Source organism: Onychomys torridus, chromosome 19 (assembly GCF_903995425.1).
Source record: "Onychomys torridus chromosome 19, mOncTor1.1, whole genome shotgun sequence".
Taxonomy (NCBI): domain Eukaryota; kingdom Metazoa; phylum Chordata; class Mammalia; order Rodentia; family Cricetidae; genus Onychomys; species Onychomys torridus.
Genome location: NC_050461.1, coordinates 21,992,353 through 22,017,325, shown reverse-complemented (window position 1 = coordinate 22,017,325; position 24,973 = coordinate 21,992,353). Strand labels below are relative to the sequence as shown.

The 24,973-nt window shown below is 39.5% G+C and overlaps 1 protein-coding gene across 1 annotated transcript; it reads right to left on the bottom strand.

The window, feature by feature from the left end:
* Positions 1–2,103: 2,103 nt before the first annotated feature.
* Smpdl3a (sphingomyelin phosphodiesterase acid like 3A) lies at positions 2,104–20,073 on the bottom strand. Its single transcript, XM_036168904.1, has 8 exons — positions 19,850–20,073; positions 13,961–14,174; positions 12,590–12,734; positions 9,303–9,399; positions 7,040–7,209; positions 6,085–6,265; positions 4,083–4,207; positions 2,104–2,718 (listed from the first exon to the last, which is right to left on the bottom strand). Exons 1-8 carry the CDS (start codon positions 19,950–19,952, stop codon positions 2,401–2,403), a joined length of 1,353 nt encoding a protein of 450 aa, XP_036024797.1. The 5' UTR covers positions 19,953–20,073; the 3' UTR covers positions 2,104–2,400.
* Between the last annotated feature and the right edge of the window lie 4,900 nt (positions 20,074–24,973).

Genomic DNA, 24,973 nt, shown 5'->3' with positions numbered 1-24,973 from the left:
TTTCTAAGCAGGGAGAGTAAGTAGGAAGAGAAATTTAGGCTAGGGGGAAGAGATAAAAAGATGCCAGGGAGATGCAAGGGGCCAGACAGATAGAGATGGAGGAAGCAGGAAAGTAGGACATACAGAATGAAAGAAAGATAAAAATCAGGGCTGGAGAGATGGCTCAGAGGTTAAGAGCGCAGACTGTTCTTCCAAAGGTCCTGAGTTCAATTCCCAGCACCCACATGGTGGCTCACAACCACCTGTAATGAGATCTGGCACCTTCTTCTGTGTACATAATAAATAAATAAATAAATAAATAAATAAATAAATAAATAAATCTTTTAAAAAAAAGTTGTTTATTAAAAAAAAAGATAAAAATCTCCAAGGCAAAACATTGATGAATAGAAACAGGTTAAATTAAGTTAAAAGAACTAGTGGGACAAGGCCTATAAGCTAAGACCAAGCATTCATAATTAATAATATTTATCTGTGTCTTTATTTAGGAGCTAATTGGTAGCCCAAAGAAAATGCCAACTACAATTGGAAGCATATAACTTATTGTTTACATAGTCTTATCAATGAATCTTATTTCTAAAATATACCAGGAACTGGTTGCCACCACTTCAGCCCAGAAACAGCCTCCTCTTAGCTAGAGTATTTTAATCCTCTCAATGTCTCTGTACCGTCACCATAAATCGTTCTCCAAAGAAGAAACAACCCACTCATCTTTAACAGCTAGACTTCTATATCCCTACTAAAAGTGATTGTGTGAGGTATATTTATGGTTTATAGGTTTGGCTTCATTATCATTTTTACATAATGATGATCTGTGAATTTTAATTGTACCTTTTTGTATGTATTTTTGAGACTTACTTTAAGTGTGTCTCTAGAATAAAATTACCAAGTATTAAAGAATTACCCCTTCAACTCATTGTTGAAAACTGAGCCATGCAGTGACTCACAATGATTCAGTGCTCAAATAACATGAGGTTGTTGCTTTTTCTATCATAACGTTGTTTATGGGATGAAATTAGCAAGTCTCACTACTAGCAAGCCTCAGGTTTTATTCAGAAAGGAGGTCCAGAATCAGCTGCATGCTCCACACAGAAGCCCACTGAAGTTCTAGCTTTATGCTTTTGGCAAAATACACATTACTAAAATGAGTCATCTAGAGAACACGTGACCATTTTCAACTGACAGTGGATTATTTGGGATATAGTATCATCATTATATAGATGCATCTGCAGTAAATTTGCAGTAAGGACACCATCTGTGACTCTCATTCTTACAGATTACTAGTACAAGAATACAAAAGGAAGAAAACTGGGCAGGACATGCACATGGTGATCTGAAGACTCAGAGATGGCCCTAAGGAGACCATAGTACTTTCCCAAGAGTAGACAGGACAAGCAAACAATACTAGTGTCCATTTACACATTTGATGAAAACCATTTGAAGTAAAGTGTACACATGAGGCGTTATCAAGACTGAATGAAAAGACTGAAAAATTTCATACTAAAAATACAGGAGGCATTAAAAGTACCACCAGACCTGGTAGCTTATGACTACAATCCCAACCCTTGGGAGACTGAGACAAGGGGATCACTCCTGAATTCCAGGCCAGCCTAAACTAGACAGTGAGTTCCCGTGCAGCCCAAGCTTATAGCATGAGACCCTGTCTCATGCAGCTAGAGATTTCCTGCCTGGCCAACAGTCAGGACAAATCTCTCTCACCCGCCAGTCCCGCAGCCGCTCAGACCCAACCAAGTAAACACACAGAGACTTATATTGCCTTACAAACTGTATGGCCATGGCAGATTTCTTGCTAACTGTTCTTATATCTTAAATTAACCCATTTCTATTAATGTATAAGTTGCCACATAGCTCGTGGCTTACCGGTATCTTAACATCTTCTCATGGCGGTGGCTGGCAGCGTCTCTCTGCCTCAGCCTTCCTGTTCCCATAATTCAATTCTCTCCTTGCCCTGCCTATACTTCCTGCCCAGCTACTGGCCAAGCAGCATTTTATTTATTAAACAATCAAAGCAACACATTTAACATACAGAACATCCCACAGCAGTCTCAAAATCCAAAACAAAAAAATAAACAGAACTCCGTAACATCCATAGAGAAGTCACCTGCTTTATTGCATAGATGAAAATTTTTACAAGGACATAAGGTAGGTATAAAATTGTGCAAAATTGGAAGACATAGGTATTTATGTGCAGATATCACTCTGCAAATGAACAGTTTACATGTACTCGATGTGTAAAAGTTCTGAACGTTACTGATGTCAGTATCTGAGACTCACAAATAAGAAAGCTCAGAGAGTAGTTCTTCTGACCTGAGTCAGAACTTCACAAACCGATCGCCGAAGCACCGCGACGTGATTTTTTTCCCTAAGAATATGACTGAAATACTACTGGCTGTGCTTCATAAAATGTTGTTTAAGGCAATCATTGTAGGAAATGCTATCAAGATTCATAATTGCACAGATCTGTAAGATCTTGCATTTCTGATCACAAGTTACACTGCTGTCGTAACTCACATAAAAATAATGGTAGTATTTCAGGAACTGCTTGCTGTCTATGGCAGCAAATTGTTTAGCCAGTTCATGCAAGCTCCTTGGCTGTAGATCTGCAACACCATAGGTCTGAGTCAGTACATACTCCAGTGTCCAGTTGGATTCTCCTTTTAGATTTGCTTCCGTTAAATTCAAATAATACTGCAACATGTCCTATAATAAAGAAAATAAGAACCCCAGTTCAGAGTGGTTTCAAAATATGGCCCAAATACATTTCTATAAGGACTTCACTTCAGTTGGGCAATGGTGATGCATGCCTTTAATCTCAGCACTTGAGAGGCAGAAGCAAGTAGATCTCTGTGAGTTTGAGGCCAGCCTGGTCTACAGAGCTAGTTCCAGGGCAACCAGGGCTACACAAAGAGAAAACCTGTCTCGAAACACACACACACACACACACACACACACACACATACACACACATCTCAATACCAAAAACTTATATTGCTTTTTAAAATTTTCAAACTAATGAAAAAATATAATAGTACATCATCCAGATACACAGTGAGATGTACAAAATAAAGTACCTTAAAATCTCACGGATAGAGATGACCACTAATAGCGGATAGAAATCAGTAGAGTACTGAAGGCATCAGTTTGGAAGAAGAAGAATTTATGTTTATTCTTAGGGAGGACAATAGTATGTATCAAAGTACACAAATAAGGCTATATACATCCAGTGAAAGCTTGGAAAAAGTGACAAGATCAGGGCTTGGGATGTAGCTCAGTTATTAAAGTGCCTGCCTGCCTTGTATAGGCAAAGTCCTGAGCTCAGTCTCTGCACCCCATAAATCTGGGCATGGGAGTGCATACCTGGAATCCCAGACATTGGGAGATAGAGGCAAAGGGGATCAGAAGTATCAAGAATACCATACATTTTAGGCCAGCCTGTGCTACATGAGACCTAGTCTTAAAACAAACATATAAAAATGGTCAGGAAGCCCTTAAAGAGATGGTCACCTCCCACAAGCAAACTTTACCTACCCACCCATAGGGATGACAACAGACAACATCTTTTGCTGTGGATATTGCTCTGTATGCTGTGAATGTGTTGCTCTTATTGGTTAATAAATAAAATGCTGCTTGGCCAGTAGCCAGGCAGACAGTATAGGCGGGATAAGCAGAGAAGAGAAGTCTGGGAACAGGAAGGCTGAGTCAGGAGTCACCAGCCAGACACAGAGGAAGCAAGATGTAAAAGTACCAGTAAGCCACAAGCCACGTGACAGGTTAATAGAAATGGGTTAATTTAAGATATAAGACTAGATAGCAAGAAGCCTGCCATGGCCATACAGTTTATAAGTAATATAAGTCTCTGTGTGTTTACTTGGGTCTGAATGGCTGCAGGAGCCGGGTGGACAGAGGAAACCTTCACCTATAATCTTTAAATAAGGATACCATGAGATATCAGCATCAAGTGCCTCTTTCATGGCTTGCTGAGAAACATTCTACTAAAAGAATGAAAACTTCAAAGACATATATAAATGTATACAGGTGGGGTCAACTGAACTGCTCCAACTTACCAGCAATGTATAATCACCAGGTTTGTACTGAAATAGTCGGACACCAGGATTATTTGTCTCTGTTTGTAAAACTCCTTTCACTGGTGTGACAGCAGGCGCCACAAATGCAGAATTTATTGGACTTCCTGGGCCAAAAAAACACCAAAAAGTCAGGTATACATTATAACATTTTAATTTAAACTTAAAATTATGAATAGCTTAGGTTAAGAGATCAATAGACAAATATTATGTGCCCATTGATTAATCCTCCAATTGTAATTGCCTCAAAGCACTAAGTGTTACTTTTGAGGAAATAAGAGTATTTAATACCAAAACCAAAGAACTAATACTGATTTTGCTAAGCAGATTAATGTTATTATGGTCATATAAATTACTTATATTTTCTAACAATGAATATACAATTATACAGAGCTATAACTGACTTTATTTTTGAAAGTCCCTTTTAAACACCAGATAAATAGATAGCAGATAGATGACAGACAGGTAGGTTATAGATTAGATAGATAAAAGATGATTGATAGATAGATAGACAGACAGATGATAGGTAGATAGATAGATACATAGATACATAGATAGATAGATACATAGATAGATAGACAGACAGATAGATAGGTAGCAGATATATGAGATATAGATGATTGATACAGACATAGATGACAGAACACAGATAGTAGATTTTAGCCAAACAGATGATTGATCGAGAAATAGATGACAGTGATGACCAAGATGATAGAGAATGAATAGATATATGCTAAATAAAGAAATACAACAAGATCTTGAAAGACAATATATAGATGATAAATAAATACCGCAAGATCTTGATACATATTCAGTACAAATGATAAGTAAACAGGGATTTGTTGATCATATTCTCAGCCTATATATATTTGAAATGTTTTCACAAAAAAACAAGTCTACCATAACTTACATGCTCAGACACACACATACAACAACAACAACAAAAACTGATCTTTTTTTTTCATCATGACTAAAGCAAAGTTTCAATAATTATATAATAATTTGATTGGCACAAGCCTTTAATCCCAGCATTTGGGAGAAAGAGGCAGGTAGATGTGAGTTTGAGGCCAGCCAGGTTTATATAATGAGTTACAGGCCAGTCAGAGCTACACAGTGAGACTCTGCTTCAAAAAAAAATTAAAAATCAAAATCAAAATATTAACATACTTTATAACATATCTATTATAAGAACCATAAACCAATTTTATGTTTGAGCATGGTGGCACATGCCTTTAATCCAGCACTGGGGTAAGCATAGGCAGGTAGATCTTTGTGAATTTGAGGTCAGCCTGGTCTACATAGTGAGTTATATGACAGAGCTCCATAGTGAATCTCTAATAAAAAAAGTCATATTATGATATAAAAAAAAATCAAACTTTAAAGTAGTCATTGTTATAAGATAATTTGTTCTTATAAACATTTCAAAAATATTGTCAAAATACTGAAGAAAATGCAACTTGTTTCCCTCTTGTCTCTATAAAAGCAAACTTTTATTGTTTCTTGCTATAACTTCTAGTTTTCCTTCCTTTTACTGTAAGTGACAAGAGCAATTAAGAATATGCTAAATATTTTAAGGAAGTCTGTGAATTGTGATCTGTACTTTAAATTCTGAGGCATAAAAACAGAGTCATATAAAGAGAAATTTGAGTGTAGCAGGTAAGCAACAAACAGTATTATTACTCCAAACCAAGAGTCTAGCAGAAACTTGGAGTCAGCTAAGGCTTTCAGTGGCTTCTGTGTGAATGCCAAATAAGCAATTCTGGCCCTGCACAGCTGACCAGAGCTTATATTGAAGAAATCTAGTCACATGTCTAATCCTATGATTTGGGCACTCAGCATATAACCATTCAAGATAAATAAGAAAAGGCAAGGGACTTTGCTTTTAAACAATGCTTTAAATGCCATGATTAGTAAACACACTGGTCAGTCACAACTATGCTCCAGTAAGGTGGCCCGGAACCTGCATACAGGTCACCTTCATTACCTTTTTTATCGGAAAGAACCATAAGGCTGTCTCTGTGGGTGTGGCCATAGAACTGCCCTGCAATGACAGAGCTGTATTTTCTGAAAATATCCACCAGTTTCTCATTGTAGTACTGCCTCACTGCTGGGGTACCAGTTGCATAAGGAAGATAACCCACTGGCACGTGTGCTATGATATATACCTGAAAAAAGAAATACAAGGAGGCACATGACAGCTTGTTTGCACATTTATCATTACTAAATGACAGCTGGATTGTTGTTGGTTTTCCTTTTTGGGGCCCCCACCCAGCTCCCAAATAAATCACACATGGAGGCTTATTCTTAATTATAAATGCCCAACCTTATCTTGGCTTGTTTCTAGCCAGCTTTTCTGAACTTTAAATTAACCCATCTGCCTTTTGCCCCTGTGCTTTTCCCGTTCTCTTATTTCTATAAATCTCACTCTTACTTCATGGCTTGCTATGTAGCTGGGTGGCTGGCCACTGGAGTCCTCCTCCTTCTCTGGCTCTTTCTTTTTCTCCCAGATTTCTCCTTCTATTTATCCTCTCTGTCTGCCAGCCCTGCCTGTTTCTCTCTCCCACCTCACTATTGGCCATTCAGCTCTTTCTGAGACTATCAGGTGTTTTAGACACACACAGTAACACAGCTTCGCAGAGTTAAACAAATGCAACATTAACAAAAGTAACACACCTTAAAATAATATTCTACAACACTGGATACTCATGACTGAACATATACTAACTAAAATTTGGAAAGCAAATACACTTTCTCTTCTGTTTCTGAGACTAAGGGGAAAAGCTGCAATTATGCAATGATTCATTATAACATATATCTCATTTGTACTGGACTGTTGGATAGTATAAGAACACTGACCTGAGTCCACTTTGTTTTTAAATCTTGATTTTTAAGGCATTTATTAATTCCTGATTCTGCTAATTCTAGTCTAGAGGATCTACCTTCTCCTTATTTTGCAGAGAGCTGTTGAGTGTATTTTCCAACCATTCAAATTGATTTGCTGGGTCTGTCTTATTCAGGGTCATGATATTCGGGCCATAGTACAGGTTTGTATTTAGGCTAATGATCCTCAAGTCTGGATTACTTGCAACTTTCTGGGAGTAAAAGCCACCTGTAAAAACAAATGGAAAGCACACTTTAGGAAGGTGAATACACAAACATGTAGATACTGTGAAAGTGAATTCTTATGGCTAACAATGCAGACTGGCATTCTCACAGGGTAAGAATCTAAGTTAACATTAACTGAAAGGGAACCATGGGTCAGGTCCAATGTATAAGATTATGAGGGAAGAGCAGTGGCATCAAATATGCATGTTTGGGTAGTAGGAAATGAAACTGATTTAAAAAAATTAGTAATTTATATTACAGTAAACCACAACAGCTCAAAATGCAGGGCTGTGGAATTGCATCCCAACTGCCACATCTACAACACAACTTCCCAGTGGAAGACAGGGAAGAGAGATTGTAAGAGCCAGAGGACTGGGGAGTTTCCTACGAGATTGTGTGTTCTACTGTTAGAGAAACGACACCTCTATAGTAGTCTCACCGAATATGGCTGCCTAAACACAATCTGAACAAGGACAATACCAGTAGACATGCTAACGTGGAAGGAAAATAGCTCCCAAGGGACCCACCTTAGATAAAGAGCTACAGGAAACTAAGGAATAATGAAAATGGGAGAAATAGTCTTCCCCAGGCAAGAGATACCAACTGATTATCCAATACCAAATGGTCAGCTCTGGAAATATATACATACAAGTAACATTATACAGACTGAGCAGGTTGTATTCGTGTATTTAGCAAGCTATCTATCTGTCTGTCTGTCTGACTGTCTGTCTATCTATCTATATCTTTCTTTCTTTCTATTTGTCTACCTATCTGTTTATCTATCTATCTACCTACCTCTCTACCTACCTATCTATCCATCCATCCACCTATCTATTTATCTATCTATCTATCTCTCTATATACATATATATGTATATATCTTTATTTCTATTTGTCTACCTATCTATCGTATCTATTGTATCTATCTATCTATCTAACTATCTATCTATCTATCTATCTATCTATCTATCTACATACCTACCTATCTACCTACCTACCTATCTATCCATCCATTGATCCACCTACCTACATATCTATCCATCCATCCACCCACCTACCTATCCATCCATCCATCCATCTATCTATCTATCTATCTATCTATCTATCTATCTATCATTTATCTAGTCACATAAGTAACAACGAAGAAAAAGCACTCATGCATTGAAAGAGCAAGAGGGGAGAGATACATGAGAGAATTAGAGGAAGGAAAGGGAAAGGAGAAATTATGCAATTATATTTTAATCTCAAAAAATAAAAAAATAACAATATATGCACTAGCTCCTAGTTTTAAATAATAGGACTTAAGCTGAGTCCTATTATTTAAATTATGAATCTTCCTTCCTTGTTTATCTCAGGTATTTTATTACCGTGCTGAAATGCTTACTAAACACACATTACTATTCCAAAAGAGAGGAATGGGAAAACAACAGAGAAGGCTCAGACAGAAGCGAGATGGACTTTCAGCAGGATAAACATTAAATTTTAACTCTGTGGCTGACATCTACTGTACACAGCAGTGGGACATCAGCTTTAGTTGGGGAGTCCTATGGCCTTCTTGACTGCATGTCACATGCCCTCTCTGGGGCTGCCTCTGCTTGCATTTACATCTTCCCTTGGAACTGCTATGGTCTCCGCACAGCTTCACTCACCATCTTCTCATGGGCTGCCCATGGGATGGGAAGGAAAGACTCACCATGTACTCCTTATGGTACTTGTCTACACATCTCAAGGCCCATCTGAAAACCTTAGCTATTCTTGCTTTACCAGCTGTTCCTTCATAACATTGTGCTTTTGAGGTAAAAGTATCTAATCTTTCTTCTCAATCCATTTTCCAATTTAAAACATACACTTTCATTCATATTCACATTCAAAGTTCAGCTTTTTCTTCATGTGATCATGGTTGAGGGTGGGACATCAAGGCAAAGAGCTCCTTCACAAGATACACCAGTTCACATGTGTCCTAAAGTCTCACTGCTGTTTACTAGCTTTCCTACAAAGTAGACACAAAGACCATCTAGAATTGGGAGATGCAACCAAATGTTAAAGATTTAAGTCTAAACAAGTAATCAAAAGGGAAGCAAAGGAGCATTCCACTAACCTTTCTTTAAAGTGCTAATAGCTTCTTCATCCAACCATGGTTTCCAGAGGTCAGCTACAGCACTGTAGACCTTGCTGGTGGCTATTGGCAGTTGGTCCTGGCCACAAAGAAGACAACCCATAATTGAAACTTTAAAGATATTTGGATTAATTAATGGGAATATTGCTTGAGTGCTGACTATGTTAGTCATCTGTAGGCACTAAATTTTCTGTCTTTAAGAAATTTGCATAACCTAGCAGAGAAAAGGTAGACAAAAGCTGATGCACTAACTGTAGGACATATTGCCAAGAGCTACCATAGAGGTCCTAGGAGAACAGAAGAAGACGATCATGTCAGGCAAGGAGTGAAGGTGGCATTTAAAGTAGGGATTGAGCAACAATTTCAAGTTGGCATTAAAGAAAAATACATGATCCAGACATAAACACAAAAGCACAGAGGTGTGTGCTATGTGCAGAGAGATGCTCATGCTTAGGGCCTGGGCAGGGTTTAGATGGCTGATGAGATCAAGTGTGTTCCCAAGACAATGAAGGCAGGTTTGAGCCTGCACACACAGGACTGGTGTAGCACGCTGTAAGAGTAGAGAAAATTTAATGACTTAAGATTTTAATAAAGTCATTTAGAATACTATTCCAAAGCTGCGCAATTCCTTCAAGAGTCAGATTTCTGCCTGAGTGCTTGTGATTTGCATTAGACTCTTTGTGGAGGGCTAAGTTGTAATCCATTGTAACTAAAAAAATAAAATAAAATAAAATATATTTAAAAATTAGGAGCTGAAGAGACAGCTCAGCAATTAAGAATATGTACTGAAGAGGACTAAGTTTGGTTCCCACCAGTCATGTTGGGTGGCTTACACTGCCGGTAACACCAATCCCAAAGGATCTGATGTCTCTAGCCTCATATGCACACACACATACACACACACACACACACACACGGGGGGGGGGGGGGGGTTTTAAAAATATTTTTTTCCTTTTGGGCTGAGACCTGACTACCATACAGAAATGAGCTATAATAAGAAAGGACCTTACCCATGAACTTGGCAGCACCAGACTTAACAATGTAGAAGTAAATAGAAACCCTGGTCCATACTGCTAACTTGAGTAGTAATGGGAAAGAACTTCTGGGTAAGTAATCTGCCTCTGATGAACAGGTGAGGTAGTTACCTATCACTGTGTATGTTTGTGGAGTTATCCTGCAGGTTTAGAGGCTTTTAATGGCAGAATTTTACACATTCAGCACTCTCTTAAAATTATATCCCAGATAGCAGTCTTTAGGGGAATCTATTCTGAAATTTTCGTGTAATATTCGATATATCTAAAGCTATGCGGTGGAAGAGAGCCAGGGAACACAAGAGGAGTTATAGGAGGGGAGAAGGAAAGGTAGAAATGACATAAATACAGTACTTGTGTATGAAACAGTAAAAAACCATGTTTTTACATTAATAAAAGATCAGGTGGGTATGGTGATGCAAGCCTTTAATCCCAGCATTCATGAGACAGAGGCAGAGGCAGAAAGAAAAGAAGTAATCGGGGGAAAAAAAATCACAAGGTAGGAACTGAAAATCAGATTCAAGGGAAAGTACCTGATTAGTTTGTGGGAGACCTTGGGTTTAGAATGTGGGAGACCCTGGATTCAATCCTCATCAGTAAAACCCATAATCTAGAAATGGGGGAAAATGTAATTTGTATATATGCAGCCTGGGGGAAAATGTAATTTGTATATATGCAGCCTGATTTACCTACAGAAAGAACAATTTAGAAGTCAGTATTTATGTCTTTGAATTGCTTTAAGCTTTGAACAAAAACTAGGATGAAGATAAAGTAAAATCCCAAAGAAATTTAAAAAAAAAAAATTCACCTGGGATATGATTTAATGACCACAACTTTACTTACTGAGGGCTTATGAGGTACCAGGAAATAGGTTACACTCTTTTCATATATTATCACTGATATGCACAAAAGCTTTGCAAGGTAAATATTGTCACTCTTGTTTGTAAGTGAGTGACCTATAGAAGAAAGACATGTGAATTGTGATAGAAGAATGTCTTTCCATATGCTGTGAATATGTGTTGCTTTGATTGGTTGATAAATAAAGCCGTTTGGCCTATGGCAAGGCAGCTTAGAGGTAGGTGGGAAATTCAAAGAGAGAGACAGGAAGAAGATGGCGGAGATGCCAGTGAGCCACCAAAGGAGCAATATGTAATATGACGCAGGTAAAGCCACAGAACATGTGGTGATACATAGATTAATAGTTATGGTTAATTTGAGATATAGAGCTAGCTAGCTAAAAATTTGAGCCATGGCCATGCAGTTATAATTAATATAAGCCTCTGTGTGCTTACTTGGGCGATGTGAGTGGGAGAGATTTGTCCTGACCACTGGCAGGCTGGGACACAGAAAAAAAATCCAGCAACAGAATTGCCTAAGGCTAAGCAAGTTCTCTGACCAGAGAATGATGGAACTATAAATTCTCATGAACAAACCTCTGTACAAATTGATCCTTTTTGTTTTGTTTTGTTTTGGTTTTTTTGTTTTTCAAGAGAGTGTTTCTCTTTGTACTCATGGCTATCCTGGAACTCGCTCTATAGACCAGGCTGGCTTCAAACTCACAGAGAGCCACCTGTCTCTGCCTCTGGTGCTAGGATTAAAAGCATGCACCACCACTGTCCAGCTTGAGTTTTTCACAACTGTAACAGAACACTGTCCCATAGCTAAGTATGCACAGGTACCTTTACAAATCGCTTCTGTGAGTGACTGGAGTCAGGTCACATCAAGTATTGAATATCCTGAAAATAATTTTTGTTTTGAATTACATCGGAATTGGATAAGCTGGATTGGAACACAGACATTTATTTATTTTAATAGTCTTCCTACTTGTGTCCATAATAATAATCTACCTTAAAACAGAATGTGTTGATCTTCATATGTCTACAAGTTTGGAAAAATGGAAACACCTGTCTATATTAACCTTGTTTTATAGGCCTATTATGGAAATGGCAAACGAATAAGAAAATATATTGAAAGGACTGGGGGAACTAAAGAAATTTATAACAAAAAAAAAGAACTAAAAATCCATAAACTATGAAATTTACTTCTAAAGAACATTATTGGCACAATAGTTTATGAATTGTTCTTTTTTAATCATTTGAAAACACCCATAACCTTCCTTGATGGTTATCACAAGAGTACTTCCTTGAGATCCATTCTTATACCCGACCCTTGTCATAATTTTGACACTATTAATAGGGAAATTATCTAAGCACGTCTGGAAGCTGAGGTCAGTTTTACCTGTGGCCAGTAATCATGATTGCCCAGGGCAGGAAAAACCTGGAGGTTTGGAAAGAGGCTCTGGACGGTCATTGTCATGTTAGTGATCACCTTTATAACAGTGCCTGTAGAGAGTTCAGGTACTGGGACATGAGGTGGGCTATCCCTGAAAAGGAGACAGAAATATAAAGAATAAAATCACTAGATTTGTGGGTGATAACTTGTTGTAGCTATCATAGATGTCTACTTTAGAATAGTAAGTTAAAAGAGTCAGAGAGTAGCCAATGGTGATGGCATACCCATAGTTCCTACTATTCAGTAGACTGAAGTAAGGGATGGGTTGAGCCCAGTATTTCAAGATCAGCTTGAACTACATAGCAGAACACAACCTCAAAAAGGGTAGGGGGATGGGGTGAGATAAATACTCTTCATCTACTGATAATAGAAAAGGAGGTAGGTGGTAATACAGGAAATTCTAGCCTATTTTGCACCCTGGCTGAAGATTTATAAGAAACAGCACAGAATCAGAAAAGTGTAGACTGTAGGACTAAAAGCATAGATTCAAATATCTGTTTTACCAACAAGTAATTATATACATGTGGGCGAGTTGTTTAGAATCTCAGTGTCTTCATTTCCTCCCCTCTATCATGGAAATAATATGATCAAGGGATATAAATATTAATAAGTTGCAGAATAGAAATTAATTAAAACAGTCCTCCACACAAAGTAAACACCTTATAAAGATTAGCTATATAGCCTGTACTCAGGAATTAGAAATACAGTCTTGAACATAGTATTCTGATGGATGGACCTAGTTGATTATTCCCCCCCCCCATAAAATGATGCTTCACAAAACTGTCATCACAGGTTAGCACCCATTGTTATCTTCTGTTCTTAATTATTTGACCAAAACTTATTGTCATATTAATTCATATTACAAGAAACTGATGCAAGTGTGTTACTCATGGAATCATCTCTTAGTTAGCACAAACATATTTATAAAGTCTATTCCACAGGAAAAAAGCCCACAGGATGGTTAAAACTGTCTTTATCATTAATAATATTTACTAATGTGGTCTAGTATTTTTTTTTTACATAATAGGTTTTATTAATTCTGAGAGTTGCACATATGCATACAATTTACCATGGTCATAGTCACTTCCAATTCCCATTAACTCATCCTAGATCAACACCCACCCCCCATTCCCTCCCAACTCCATGCTCCCTCTGTTTCCTTTTTAACTTAGTCCAGTTTGCACTGGGACCTTTCACTGTAGCATAAGACCTAGCATGCTTTAAAACAAACAATTCTTTATGAAATTTAGCACACTAACGAAGATTGCCACAGTGTAGGACAATACTACATAATTAAGAGTTTATATAAGTTCTTACCCTGTCCATATCATGAAAGATGCTTCTTGTCCTGAATTCTTAATAAAATCAAATGCTGACAAAATAAGTTGATATGGAGAGTCACACAGAACATCTCCAAAGGGGCCAGGATTGGAGGCATTTGCACCTTTAGATGAAGCACACACCTTGGTGTGGTCATCTGTAATGTGGTAAGTCGGGTCTAGATGCAAGTCAGTCACGTGCCAAAACTGTCCTGTTGGTTAGAAAAGAAATACCAATAAATTTGTGTTTAAAGTAAAACCAAGACATCTGCTCCCCTTGCCGCAGAATGAAGTTGTCACAATTGCAGGGTTCTTACACTACAAAGTTAGTACCACTCTCTCCCGTGAGATGAAGAAGCTTCAAATAACAGAAGAACATACAACTTTCATGTGTGAAACCAATGAGTCCAGAGTTAGCTTTATTACTCAGCAAAGACTCTAAGAAAGATGAGATTGCACAATGAAACGCTTGATGTCATCTTTCTGAGAGGCCAGTGAGAGCGTATCCTATTGTGTCTCAATAGCATGTCTTCTTGCAGAATTGAAAAATTATTGGCTTTACTCTTGTAGAAAAACAATCACTTAAAAATACTGTCTGCTGTACCAAGACTGCACAAGTAGATAGAGTGCAGAATCAGGAAATGTTTATCTCAGTTAATTCTTATACAATTTCTCTCTCTTACAGGAAAAAACCAAATCTTTACTAGAAGCCATGACACAAACACATGATTGCTTAGATGTTCTTTAAAGCTAACTAATCAGAAGTAAAACCATCATACACTTGTACTCAATGTTTATATTATGGGATGCAGTTCTTAAAAGACAAATTTTCTACTGGGAAAACCAAATCTATTTTTGCAGTAATCCTACATGGAAATCGTATTAAGAAATACTATTTCATTGAAAGAATTATTAGAGCAAGTAATGGTATCTTTCACTATGAATCTGTGTTATATGCCAGGTGTAGTTTATCTATCTATCTATCTATCTATCTATTTATTTATTTGTTTTTTTCAAGACAGGGTTTCTCTGTGTAGCTTTGGTGTCTGTCCTGGATCTCGCTCTGTAGACCAGGCTGGCCTCAATCTCACAGAGATCTGCCTGGCTCTTCCTCCTGAGTGCTGGGATTAAAGGCGTGCGCCACCCCTGCCTGGCAGCCAGGTGTAGTTTATATGACAGATATGGTATTAAGAAACTTGTATATGTTGTATCACTTCATTCTTAAACAGACTCTATGAAGTTGGACTTACCATTTTGAGTCTATAGTAAAGAAACTAATGTTGGGTGTGTTTTGAATGAGAAATATCCCCACAGGCTCAGGTATTTGAATAGTTAGTCCCCAATTAGTGGAGTTAAGGAATCTTGAGGAGGTATAGCCTTGGTTGAGGAAGTACATAATAGTGGGATGGGTTCTGAGAGTCCATATCCCCCAACCCCCAGCCCCCTCTGTTTTCCATTTGTGGTTGACGATGTGACCATTGAGCTTCCTGATCCAGCCCCATATGCCATGCCTTCCTATCCTGGATCTAGAAACTCAAATAAACTCTACCTTCTAGAAGTTGTCTTGATAGTGGCATTTATCACAGCAACAAAAGTTCACTAATACAGTGACTCAAATAGGAAATTTGGTGAGCATACACAACTTATATATGATCCCGCATATAAGGGAGCCCATATGTTGAAGAGCTTTCAAGTTTCCTTACATATAATGTATACATAAATTCCACCATTGTGTTGCTCTCTCATATATAATTAACTTCTTCAATGCTGACATGTGTCCAGCTTTAACAGCCATGATGGTTTTTTTTTGTTTGTATTTTTTTTTTTTACTTTTCTGAAAGCATAGGAACCTTTAGGACAGCAGAACAAAATTTTGGAATCACAGAAAATCAAACATTTTCCTTATTTTAATTATCATACTTATTTAGTGAGTATATTCTTTGCATTTTTTCAGACTGTTCTCTTCAATTGCTCTTCAAAATAACCCTCCAAACATACTTAAAAGAGTTTTGAACTCACTCTGTTTTCAGTTTACAGATGAACTATACCAGAAGAAACAGCAATAACCAGTAGGATGCAAACTTTTTAATCTATGCAAAAATGATAAAACCCAATGGAAAAACACAGTGAAAACAGTTATGATGATGTTTTGACTGTTGATTTGAAACATGCCTATGAGGAACTCTTGTGTCCTGATGTAGAAAGATTCAGTCTACAGTGGCAGGCACTAGTCTCAAGGAACATGATCCTGGATTGTGTAAGTAGAGAGAGAACTGGGCACAAGTAAGCACGGATCATTTCTTCTCTGTCTGCTCTTGACTGTGGATGTGACCAGCTGCCTTATGTTCCTGCTCTGGCTTCCCAGCAACAGTAAGGCAATCATGTGACTATAGCCACAGAAATGAAATTAAAACACCAGTGGACTCGCTAAGCAGCAAGGACAAGTTATTGTTTTGGGGGGTCAGTTCTTGCCAATGTCATCATAATTTTATAACAAGGGTTTACATGTAAGAAGTAGAAGACATGAAATCCAGATGGAAGTTTAAGGAAGTATCTGTGGTCAATTACTCAGTACTTAATCAGTCTTTGAAAACATCAGCCAAGAGTAATTTCTTTCTTTCCACACAAAGCAGAAAATGCCCTAAACTTTATCTCGAGTTCAGCTATACCCTATCCCAGTACACAAAGCAGAGGAGGCAGATTGACTGGAATTATCATACCAGTTGCCCTTCCATCTCACTTTTATGTAAACCTGTGTTCATACTATTTGTAGAATGTAAACATGCAGTAACTACACATAAAACAGAATGGCATTGTGTTGTGACACCAGAGTCAGACAGCTTGACTTCCGACATAATCTCGGCCACCCAGTAATTAAAGTTGGCTGTGTGACCTTAGCGTGTTTCATCTGTCAGATGGAAATGTAATGGTGTCCTGTAAGGTAATAGGTATCTTAGCTATAGCAGAGAGCATGTCCTTAGAAGGCACACGACACTGAGCAAGCTCCTTTTTAGTTTTGCTATCGTTATTTTAGAAAACCTGCCATCTGAAATTGAATTTCCTCATTTGCACATAACCGTTCAATTTCATCAAGTACTTATGACATGTTTAGTACATTCTCTAGGCTTTTCATCATTATTGTCCATTATAACAGACAGAGAACTGAAGTGCACAGAGATTAAGCCGAAGTCGCATATCATAAAGAGGGCTGGGACATTGATTCAGGAATCCCACCGCAGAACTCATGTTGTTGCTTGTAACCACTGTACACTGCCTCCTACATACTTAGTCAAATGGGCTGCCTCACACGAAAGTAGATAATGGTATCTACATACGAGGTGCAGTGAAGATTAAGGTAAATAAGATCATGAATGGATTAAGTTTTCATAATCCGAAACTTAAAATGGATTAGGACACATCCTTCTGACAGAATCCAGTAGCTGGTTCAGAGTTCCAAGACCTGAGAATTTGCCTGATAGAGTGGGCCCTTAGCAAAGACTCTTTAATTTAAAACTAATGACATTTAGGCAAAGGCAGATGTCAGGCTTCCCTCCATATCATGTGACTAGTCAATGAAAACTGAGCGAGAACCAGTTTCTCCAGATGCCAAGGTGCTATTTCTGCCACATTGCTGGATGGACAAATGAGAGGGTAATAGTTTCACTGAAGGATAGCTTTACATGAGTCATAACCTCTGGAGGTTTTACTTCCTAAATTTAATGAAATTGTACAGAGAGAGAGAGAGAGAGAGAGAGAGAGAGAGAGAGAGTAAGGCCACCAGTCTGGCCTGTGATACAGTCAGTAACACATTCGAGTTGTAATTTTCTAGTTCAAAGTCCAAAATACTTTACCACAATTGCTTATTTCTTCTGCAGATAATCTTTTCAAAGATATCTCAAGAAATAATGCTTCCCACATGTGTAGACAGATAAATGCTCAGAATTGGTCTAGACAGATGCTCAAAATTTCCAAGAAAAAAATGTAAGTCAAAGAACGTTTAAGAACTTGTCCCAGTAAACCCAATGAACTACGACCGTAGGGACAACTGTATGTAGTTGTTTAAATAGGGGTTGGTCTATCTGTTTATACTGTCAATTCTTATGTGCTAAATACACCAGTAAATGACAGTCTACTAAATAAATAAATTTTTTAAAAAAAGAAGAAAGAAAGGAAGGAAGGAAGGAAGGAAAGAAGGAAGGAAGGAAGAAAGGAAGGAAGAAAGAAAGGAGCCAAACACATTCAGGTAAACAACACCAAGTTGGCAAGGGAGAAAACTAGGCCTGGGAATTTAAACACAGTGAGAGAGCAAACAGAAGCAGAGGACAGGATGGGTGGAAGTTGGGGGGTGGGGGAAGTGCAGGGGAGAAAGAGGAGAAAGCATGTAAAATAATCCATGCAATATGAAACCCCTGAGTCAACACCCCTGGTCATGGACTCCTGTCAGCCTCTCTCGGTTAGCCTCTCTTGGCTTCCTAGGCAGTAGAAGGTGATTCAACCATGTCACCTCCCCTACCAAAACAGGAAGCTAAATGAAGATTCACATGAAACGCCGTCCCTCCCTCCCCCAAGCAAATTTGCACCAAGGCTTTCAGCAATTAACTCTAAAAGGTGACTGACTGACTTTGCCTGTGGTGCAGCCTGAGATTTTTTTTTAGGTCAAAATCCTGAAGAGTCACCAATTTAAATAGCAAATTCCGGGTGCTAAGCCTGCTGACTGACAGACACAATTTCAGCAGAATAAAAACGCAAGGCAACAGCATACATACACAGTCGGGGTGGGGGGATTCTGTTATGATTGTTATTTGCCAGAGTGGGCAAACCAGACATACAACTGTGGCTTGCAAAGGCTTGACAACTAAGTTAGGCTCACTTCATGCTCAGGCAAAGATAAGGGACCCGCCCCCCGCCCCGCTCCGCCCTCAGAACATTCCTGAAGTCCTGTGCAGATAGATAGACCAGCAGCTTAGCGAGGAGACAGACAGCAGAATTTCAGTCCTGAGCACTGCCAAAAGTCTCAAGTATAGCTAGCTCCCTAAATCAAAAGAGAACCCTTCTCTTAGCAACCCCACCCCAGCTAGAGTAATTATTTTTCAAGACAGCAAGGGAGGTGGGTGGGAGGTGACCCTAATTTTGTAAACCTAGAAGGCATCCTACAATCTTACTAAACAATCGGTCTGAAGATGGATTCCCCAACTTGAGAGAGATCAGAAGTGTTTAACTGGCCCCAGGTACCCATCTCCACAAGTCTGGATTCAGTAATTATGGAGTGGGGCTGAATTTTTCGCGTCTTAACAAGTTTAGTTCGCTGCTGCTTCTGCTGGAGTGAGGGGCGAGGGGACGCAGGGGCAGGGGGCGGGGCAGGCACTGGCTAAGTGTTACCGAACAGAACTGTTCACCACGCAAAGACCCAAGTGCACCAAGGGATAAAGAAGAGCTCGCAAGTTTGGGAGGTACGAGAAACCCGGAGATCTGGAGAAGCAGAAAAAGCCTCCGACTTCAGTGAACAGAACAGAACAGAAGGACGCTTTGTGTAGGACCCAGGTGTGGGGACTCTGTCTGTCCCCCTCAGCTCTGGGCAGACTGGGTGATTTAGGGAGTACCCATAGCAATTCTTAGCAGCCTTTCCCACCGGACTGCAGCTTGGGCTTTCTTCCCCCGGGAGCAAAACAACCCAGACCCAGAATGTAAACAAAACGCCCAGCAGGCGACTAGCTACTGGCTCCCACGGACTCCCCCTTCCCGCACGGTGGCCCGGGCCCAGTGACCTTGCTATCTGGCCTTGGACCACAGTGACCAGCGTGGCTGCGTCCTATGCCCAGTCGCCCACGCACGGTCGCGGCTTCGCCGGTCCCTTCCATAGTCCCGTGCACAGTTGCGATCTACTCACCCACAGTTGGGGCCCGATCGGCGGGCGCCAGGGGCACCCCGAGGCCCGGGTGGCAGAGCCAGCCAGCCAGCAGGCAGCAGAGGAAGGTGCCCAGCAACGCCATGGCGAGCAGCGGTCACTGCCCCGAGAGGCTAGGCTAGGGCGCTGCTGGGACCCACAGGCCCTGGGGGTGGGGAGGAGGCCAGAGCGGCGTTGGGTGTAGACGCCCAGCAGATCACGTGCAAGGAACAGATTTCCCCAGAGCATAAGTTTTCCTGACCTTCTGGACTGTAATTTTACTTTAATATGCTTCCTTATTTCTTTCTTAGGTCAGTGGGAAGGAATATTCTTGTGCCAACCCCATGCACATTATCATCCCTGAACCCCAGGAGCGCCTACCTGACAGGGGGACTTAGGAGAGGTGCTGGGAAGGGCGGGGAAACTCTGAAGTGTGTTTAAGACTTTTGAGTAGCAGATGGGAATTTCCTCAGTTTCTGCACCACCGGAGAGACTCGGGACAGAAAAGCAAATTCCCAAGCCTCAGGCCGGCTCTGATGAATCAACACTCCAGGAATGGAACCCAGCAAGGTGTTGGGTTCACAAGCCTCCAAGGTGATGCGTTGGTGGAGTTTGCAAACGCGTCCCGGGTTCACCTGAACGCCCCCACCCCAACTGAGTTACAGCACGTCCTCATGCAATACACCTGGTCAAAGCAGATAGAGACTGTTGATTTTACACGCCACCGGAAGTTTGGGAAACTATTTTGGCAAGGAAGCCAGACTCCCCAAACTGTGTTTGACAAGGATTCTGTGTTGCTTCTTTTGGCATTTATGAGAATGCAGTCTCTTTAAAATAAAGCCAATAACTTTAGTTTATAAGGCGTGGGGGTTTATATGGAGAAGACCACACCTTTGAGAAACAGTAACTAAAAGAGGGGCGCTGGAACACCTTGAAGCTGTGCTGTGTTAAAAGATACGCAAAATACTATTCTTTAGCTAAGTTTACTGGGGGAAGATGGATGGGAGAAGAGAGCCAAAATTTTCCTAGGTTATCCTGGTCCCTTTAATAATCAATTGCCTTAACTTGTGTGTCTAGCACAGCATTCTCACGACTAACAGAGTAACTTAGAATCCATCACTGAGCTTAGTTACTTTTTAGATTCCTCCAACCCTAAAATTAAGAATACTACATCTAAGTGCTATAGATTTACCTACTTGGGTTTGCATTCTTTCTACCACGAACATGATTGGTATTAGTATATATAACCAATCAATGTATTGATTTATTACTTTCTTCATTCTGTAACTATACAATTTTCTATAGCCTATTCCAGGCCGCAACAATCACTTAGAGAAAATTGAATCTGTGTTCCCGGCCTGGGAGCATACGTATTTGGTTCAGAATACATTATTTTTATATTTTCGCAAGGTAATTTTACCAAATAAATTTTCCATCAGAGAAAATGTTATTTACATTTATATAATTTAGTGATTGTATCTCATGAAAAAGTTTTTTTGTTTTTTGTTTTTTTTCCAGACAGGGTTTCTCTGTGTAGCTTTGTTCCTTTCCCGGAACTCACTCTGTAGTCCAGGTTGGCCTTGAACTCACAGAGATCTGCCTGCATCTCCCTCCCGAGTAAGTACTGGGATTAAAGGCGTGCACCACCACCACCCAGCTTTTTTTTTTTTTTTTTTTTTCTTTGCCAGAGCTGAGGGCCTTGCGCTTGTTAGGCAAGCACAATACCAGCTTTTGTTGTTGTTGTTGTTGTTGTTGTTTTGTTTGTTGTTTTGTTTTTCGATACAGGGTTTCTCTGTGTAGCTTTGCTCCTTGAACTCACTTGGTAGACCAGGCTGGCCTCGAACTCACAGAGATCCGCCTGGCTCTGCCTCCCAAGTGCTGGGATTAAAGGCCACCACCACCCAGCTAAAAAGAAAGCGGCAAGTAAATCCCAGTTTTTTAATGAACACTAACTTCCATTTCAGATCCTGCCAGACTCCTCCCAGGCTTGCTGTAGCTTCCAGGGGATTCCAGCAGGACAAGCACCACAATGATTTTCAGGTGCAGACAAAGTGGCCTCTGCAGTTTCTCAGTCTGTGATCTAAAGAGTATAGGGGAAAGTCAACCAGGAAAAAGATCATGAGCCTGAGATGGAGATTACAAATTATCATTGGAAAGATAACATGAGTGTGAATGTTTTATTAGAAAATGAGCAAATTATAACACTAATTTTTGCTAATTCCTGTGGGGAGCCTACCAGACAGTTGATAGCCAATTGGAAGTTTTTAATCCAGCTGGCTGGGACTATACTAAGGTATTCCAGACTTAAGTGTATCCCAGAGCATAGTGAGCAAGAATCTCTTAAAGGCAAAAACATATCCTGGTTTCTCACTTTACAGCTGCAGGGGTAGGTTTAAGAGAAGCTAAGTTAGCTGGGACATTTTGGCCTCAGGTCCTAAAAAAGAGTTGGGTAAATTTCTACTGGGTTCTCCATTAAGGAGATCAAATTCTAGTGAAACCTGAAATGGCCTCAGCGAGAATACAAGATGGAAGAACCTCTGCATTGTCTTGCCCTGTCACATGAGCTTTGTTTTGTTTTGCTTTCGATTTCTAAGACATATTACAGGAAGGAAATTCGTTATGAAATAACTTTTCAGTTAAGAAGCAAAATGCAAGCTTGGTGATGGTGCCTTTAATCTCAGCACTCAGGAAGCAGAGGCAGGTAGATGTTTGTGAGTTGGAGGCTTGTGGGGTCTACAGAATGAGTTCCAGGACAATCAGAGCCAGACAGAGCCAGAGCTGTTACACAGAGAAACCTGGTCTCCAAAATTTAAAAAGAAGAAGAAGAAGGGGGAGGAGGAGAAGGAGGAACAGGAGGAGGAGGAGGAGAAAAATAATGACAGCCTGTCTACTGCACTTTCATTTTCCTTTCTACTCAGTAGGAAGCTCAAGGCTTCAGTGTTCCACATGTGGATATACCTGAAATGGAAGCCTGCATCTATAGGTCTTCAGGCCCCAAGCGTTCATGTTCATCTGAACCAGGGAACATGGGAGATAAATACAAAAAAAAAAAAAAAAATTCTGATGACTGACTGCCAGTGGTTGTTAGTTTCATCTCTGTTGCCAAGATGAAACACACAACTGAAAGAGTTCATAGAAGGTGTCTTAGTCATTGTTCTATTGCTGTGGATAGACACCATGACCACAGCAACTCTTATAACAGAAAGCATTTAAGCGGGGCTGGCTTACGGTTTCAGAGGTTTAGTCCCTTCTCATCAGGGTGGGGAGCATGGTGCTAAAGAAGTAGCTGAGAGTTCTGCATCTGAATATGAAGGCCATATGAAGAGAGGCCTGGCTTGGGCTTTTGAAACCTCAAAGCCTACCCCAGTGACACATTAGTTCTAACAAGGTCACACCTCCTAATCATTTCAAATAGTGCCACTAAGCATTAGGAACCTACGGGGGTCATTCTTATTCAAACCGCCACAGAAGGTAATGGTTTCTTTTATAGATTACAGCCCATCATTAAGGGAAGTTAGGGCAGAAACTCAAGACGGACCTTGAAGCAGAAACTGAAGGAATGATAACAGCTCTCGGGTAGATTCATCCTTAGCTAGCTTTCTTTTAGAGCCCAGACCAGGAATGGGGTCACCCACAGAGGGCCGGACCCTCTTCTGTCTACCTATTAACAATCAAGACCCCACATCTATGTCTACAGGCCAACCTGATCTATCTGGGAAGTCTCTCCATTGAGACTCTCTTCCCAGGTAAACCTAAGCTATGTCAAGTTGACAGTTAATGTTAACTAACACAGTGGTCTATGACTGTATTTTACAAAACAGCTTTTTAGCTTAGTTTATATATCTGAGAATTTGAAATTTTCAAAATGGTGTTCACTTAATCTCTTGATCAAATTGCCCTTAGTCATAGTAAATATCGCCTTTTCTTTAACAATGTTGGGGAGCAGGGTTGAAAAGTTATTATATCTACTCATTATTAAGGGAAATAAAATTTGATTTGAAGAAAAATGAGTTCCAACTACTTTTTAAAAATTAAGAAATAGAAATCTCTAGTAATACTACTTCTATAAATTTGCATATGTTTTACCACTGCAGCTCTTGATTTTTTTTAACCCATTGTGATGTTATTTCCTATTTAGGCCACCCAAACACCTTCCCATTCTTTAGTGTTTTTGAAATTAATACCAATAGGCTGTGTTTTAGCTGTATTACAATGAACTGAAGAAAAATCCCACCCTTAGTTCAGCAAGCCAGAGTCCATGCTTCCAAAGCAAGAGTCTGTAGCCTAGACAGTGGCCGTACTGATGTAGAATGAACACCTTCTCAAAGTCCTGCTTTAGGCTCTTTGGGACCAGTGGCTTTAGATAATTTTACTTTGACAGTAATAATTTTTCATTTAAATGTTTAATTTTGTATTTTTGTGTTATATATTAAAGTACATGAGTATCTAGAGAGATATCAATGCTTAAGGGCACATATTCTCTTCCAGAGAACCAGACTTTGGTTCCAAGTCTGGTAGCTCACAACTCTCCACTTCAAGGAAATCTGACACTCTCTTCTGGCCTCTGTAGACAACCACATGTACCTCCATGCAGGCACACACACACACACACACACACACACACACACACACACACACATACACAAATTATAAAGTATTTTAAACTGCACATTGAGATTTCTTAATAAAGAAATTGGAAATTCAAAATGCTCCAAAGTCCCAAACTGACATGACACCACCAAGGGGAGATTCCATACCTGAGCTTACATTGTAGATTCTAGTCAAAATTCAAGTGCGTTGAAATAGTTTACAAAATTACCTTCAAGTATGTGAAAAAGGTGCATATGAAACATAAATGAATTTTATGTTTAGATTATATTTCTAAGATACCTTGTTATGTACATGTATATCCTAAAATCCAAAATACTTTTTGTCCCAAATATTTGGGGTAAAGAATATTGAGTCAGTCCTATAGCAACCAGGTAATGGCATCATTGTAGTGAACCATACAAATTAAAGAACATTTCCTCACATTTTATATTTTGACCTTAAGTTCACTTATAAAAACATAATGAAACCACAAGATTGCATTAAAATGAGCATTATAAATTTCCCCCCAAAAAAACT

Bases quoted from the DNA above. Each gene is read 5' to 3' on its own strand.
- Smpdl3a (XM_036168904.1), bottom strand. From the start codon at position 19,952: ATGGCGTTGCTGGGCACCTTCCTCTGCTGCCTGCTGGCTGGCTGGCTC. The intron at 7,210-9,302 runs GTTAGTGGAATG...TTGTTTTTACAG, and splicing joins TATTAGCACTTTAAAGAAAG to GTGGCTTTTACTCCCAGAAA. The intron at 6,266-7,039 runs GTAGATCCTCTA...TTCTTTTTTCAG, and splicing joins CTCTGCAAAATAAGGAGAAG to GTATATATCATAGCACACGT.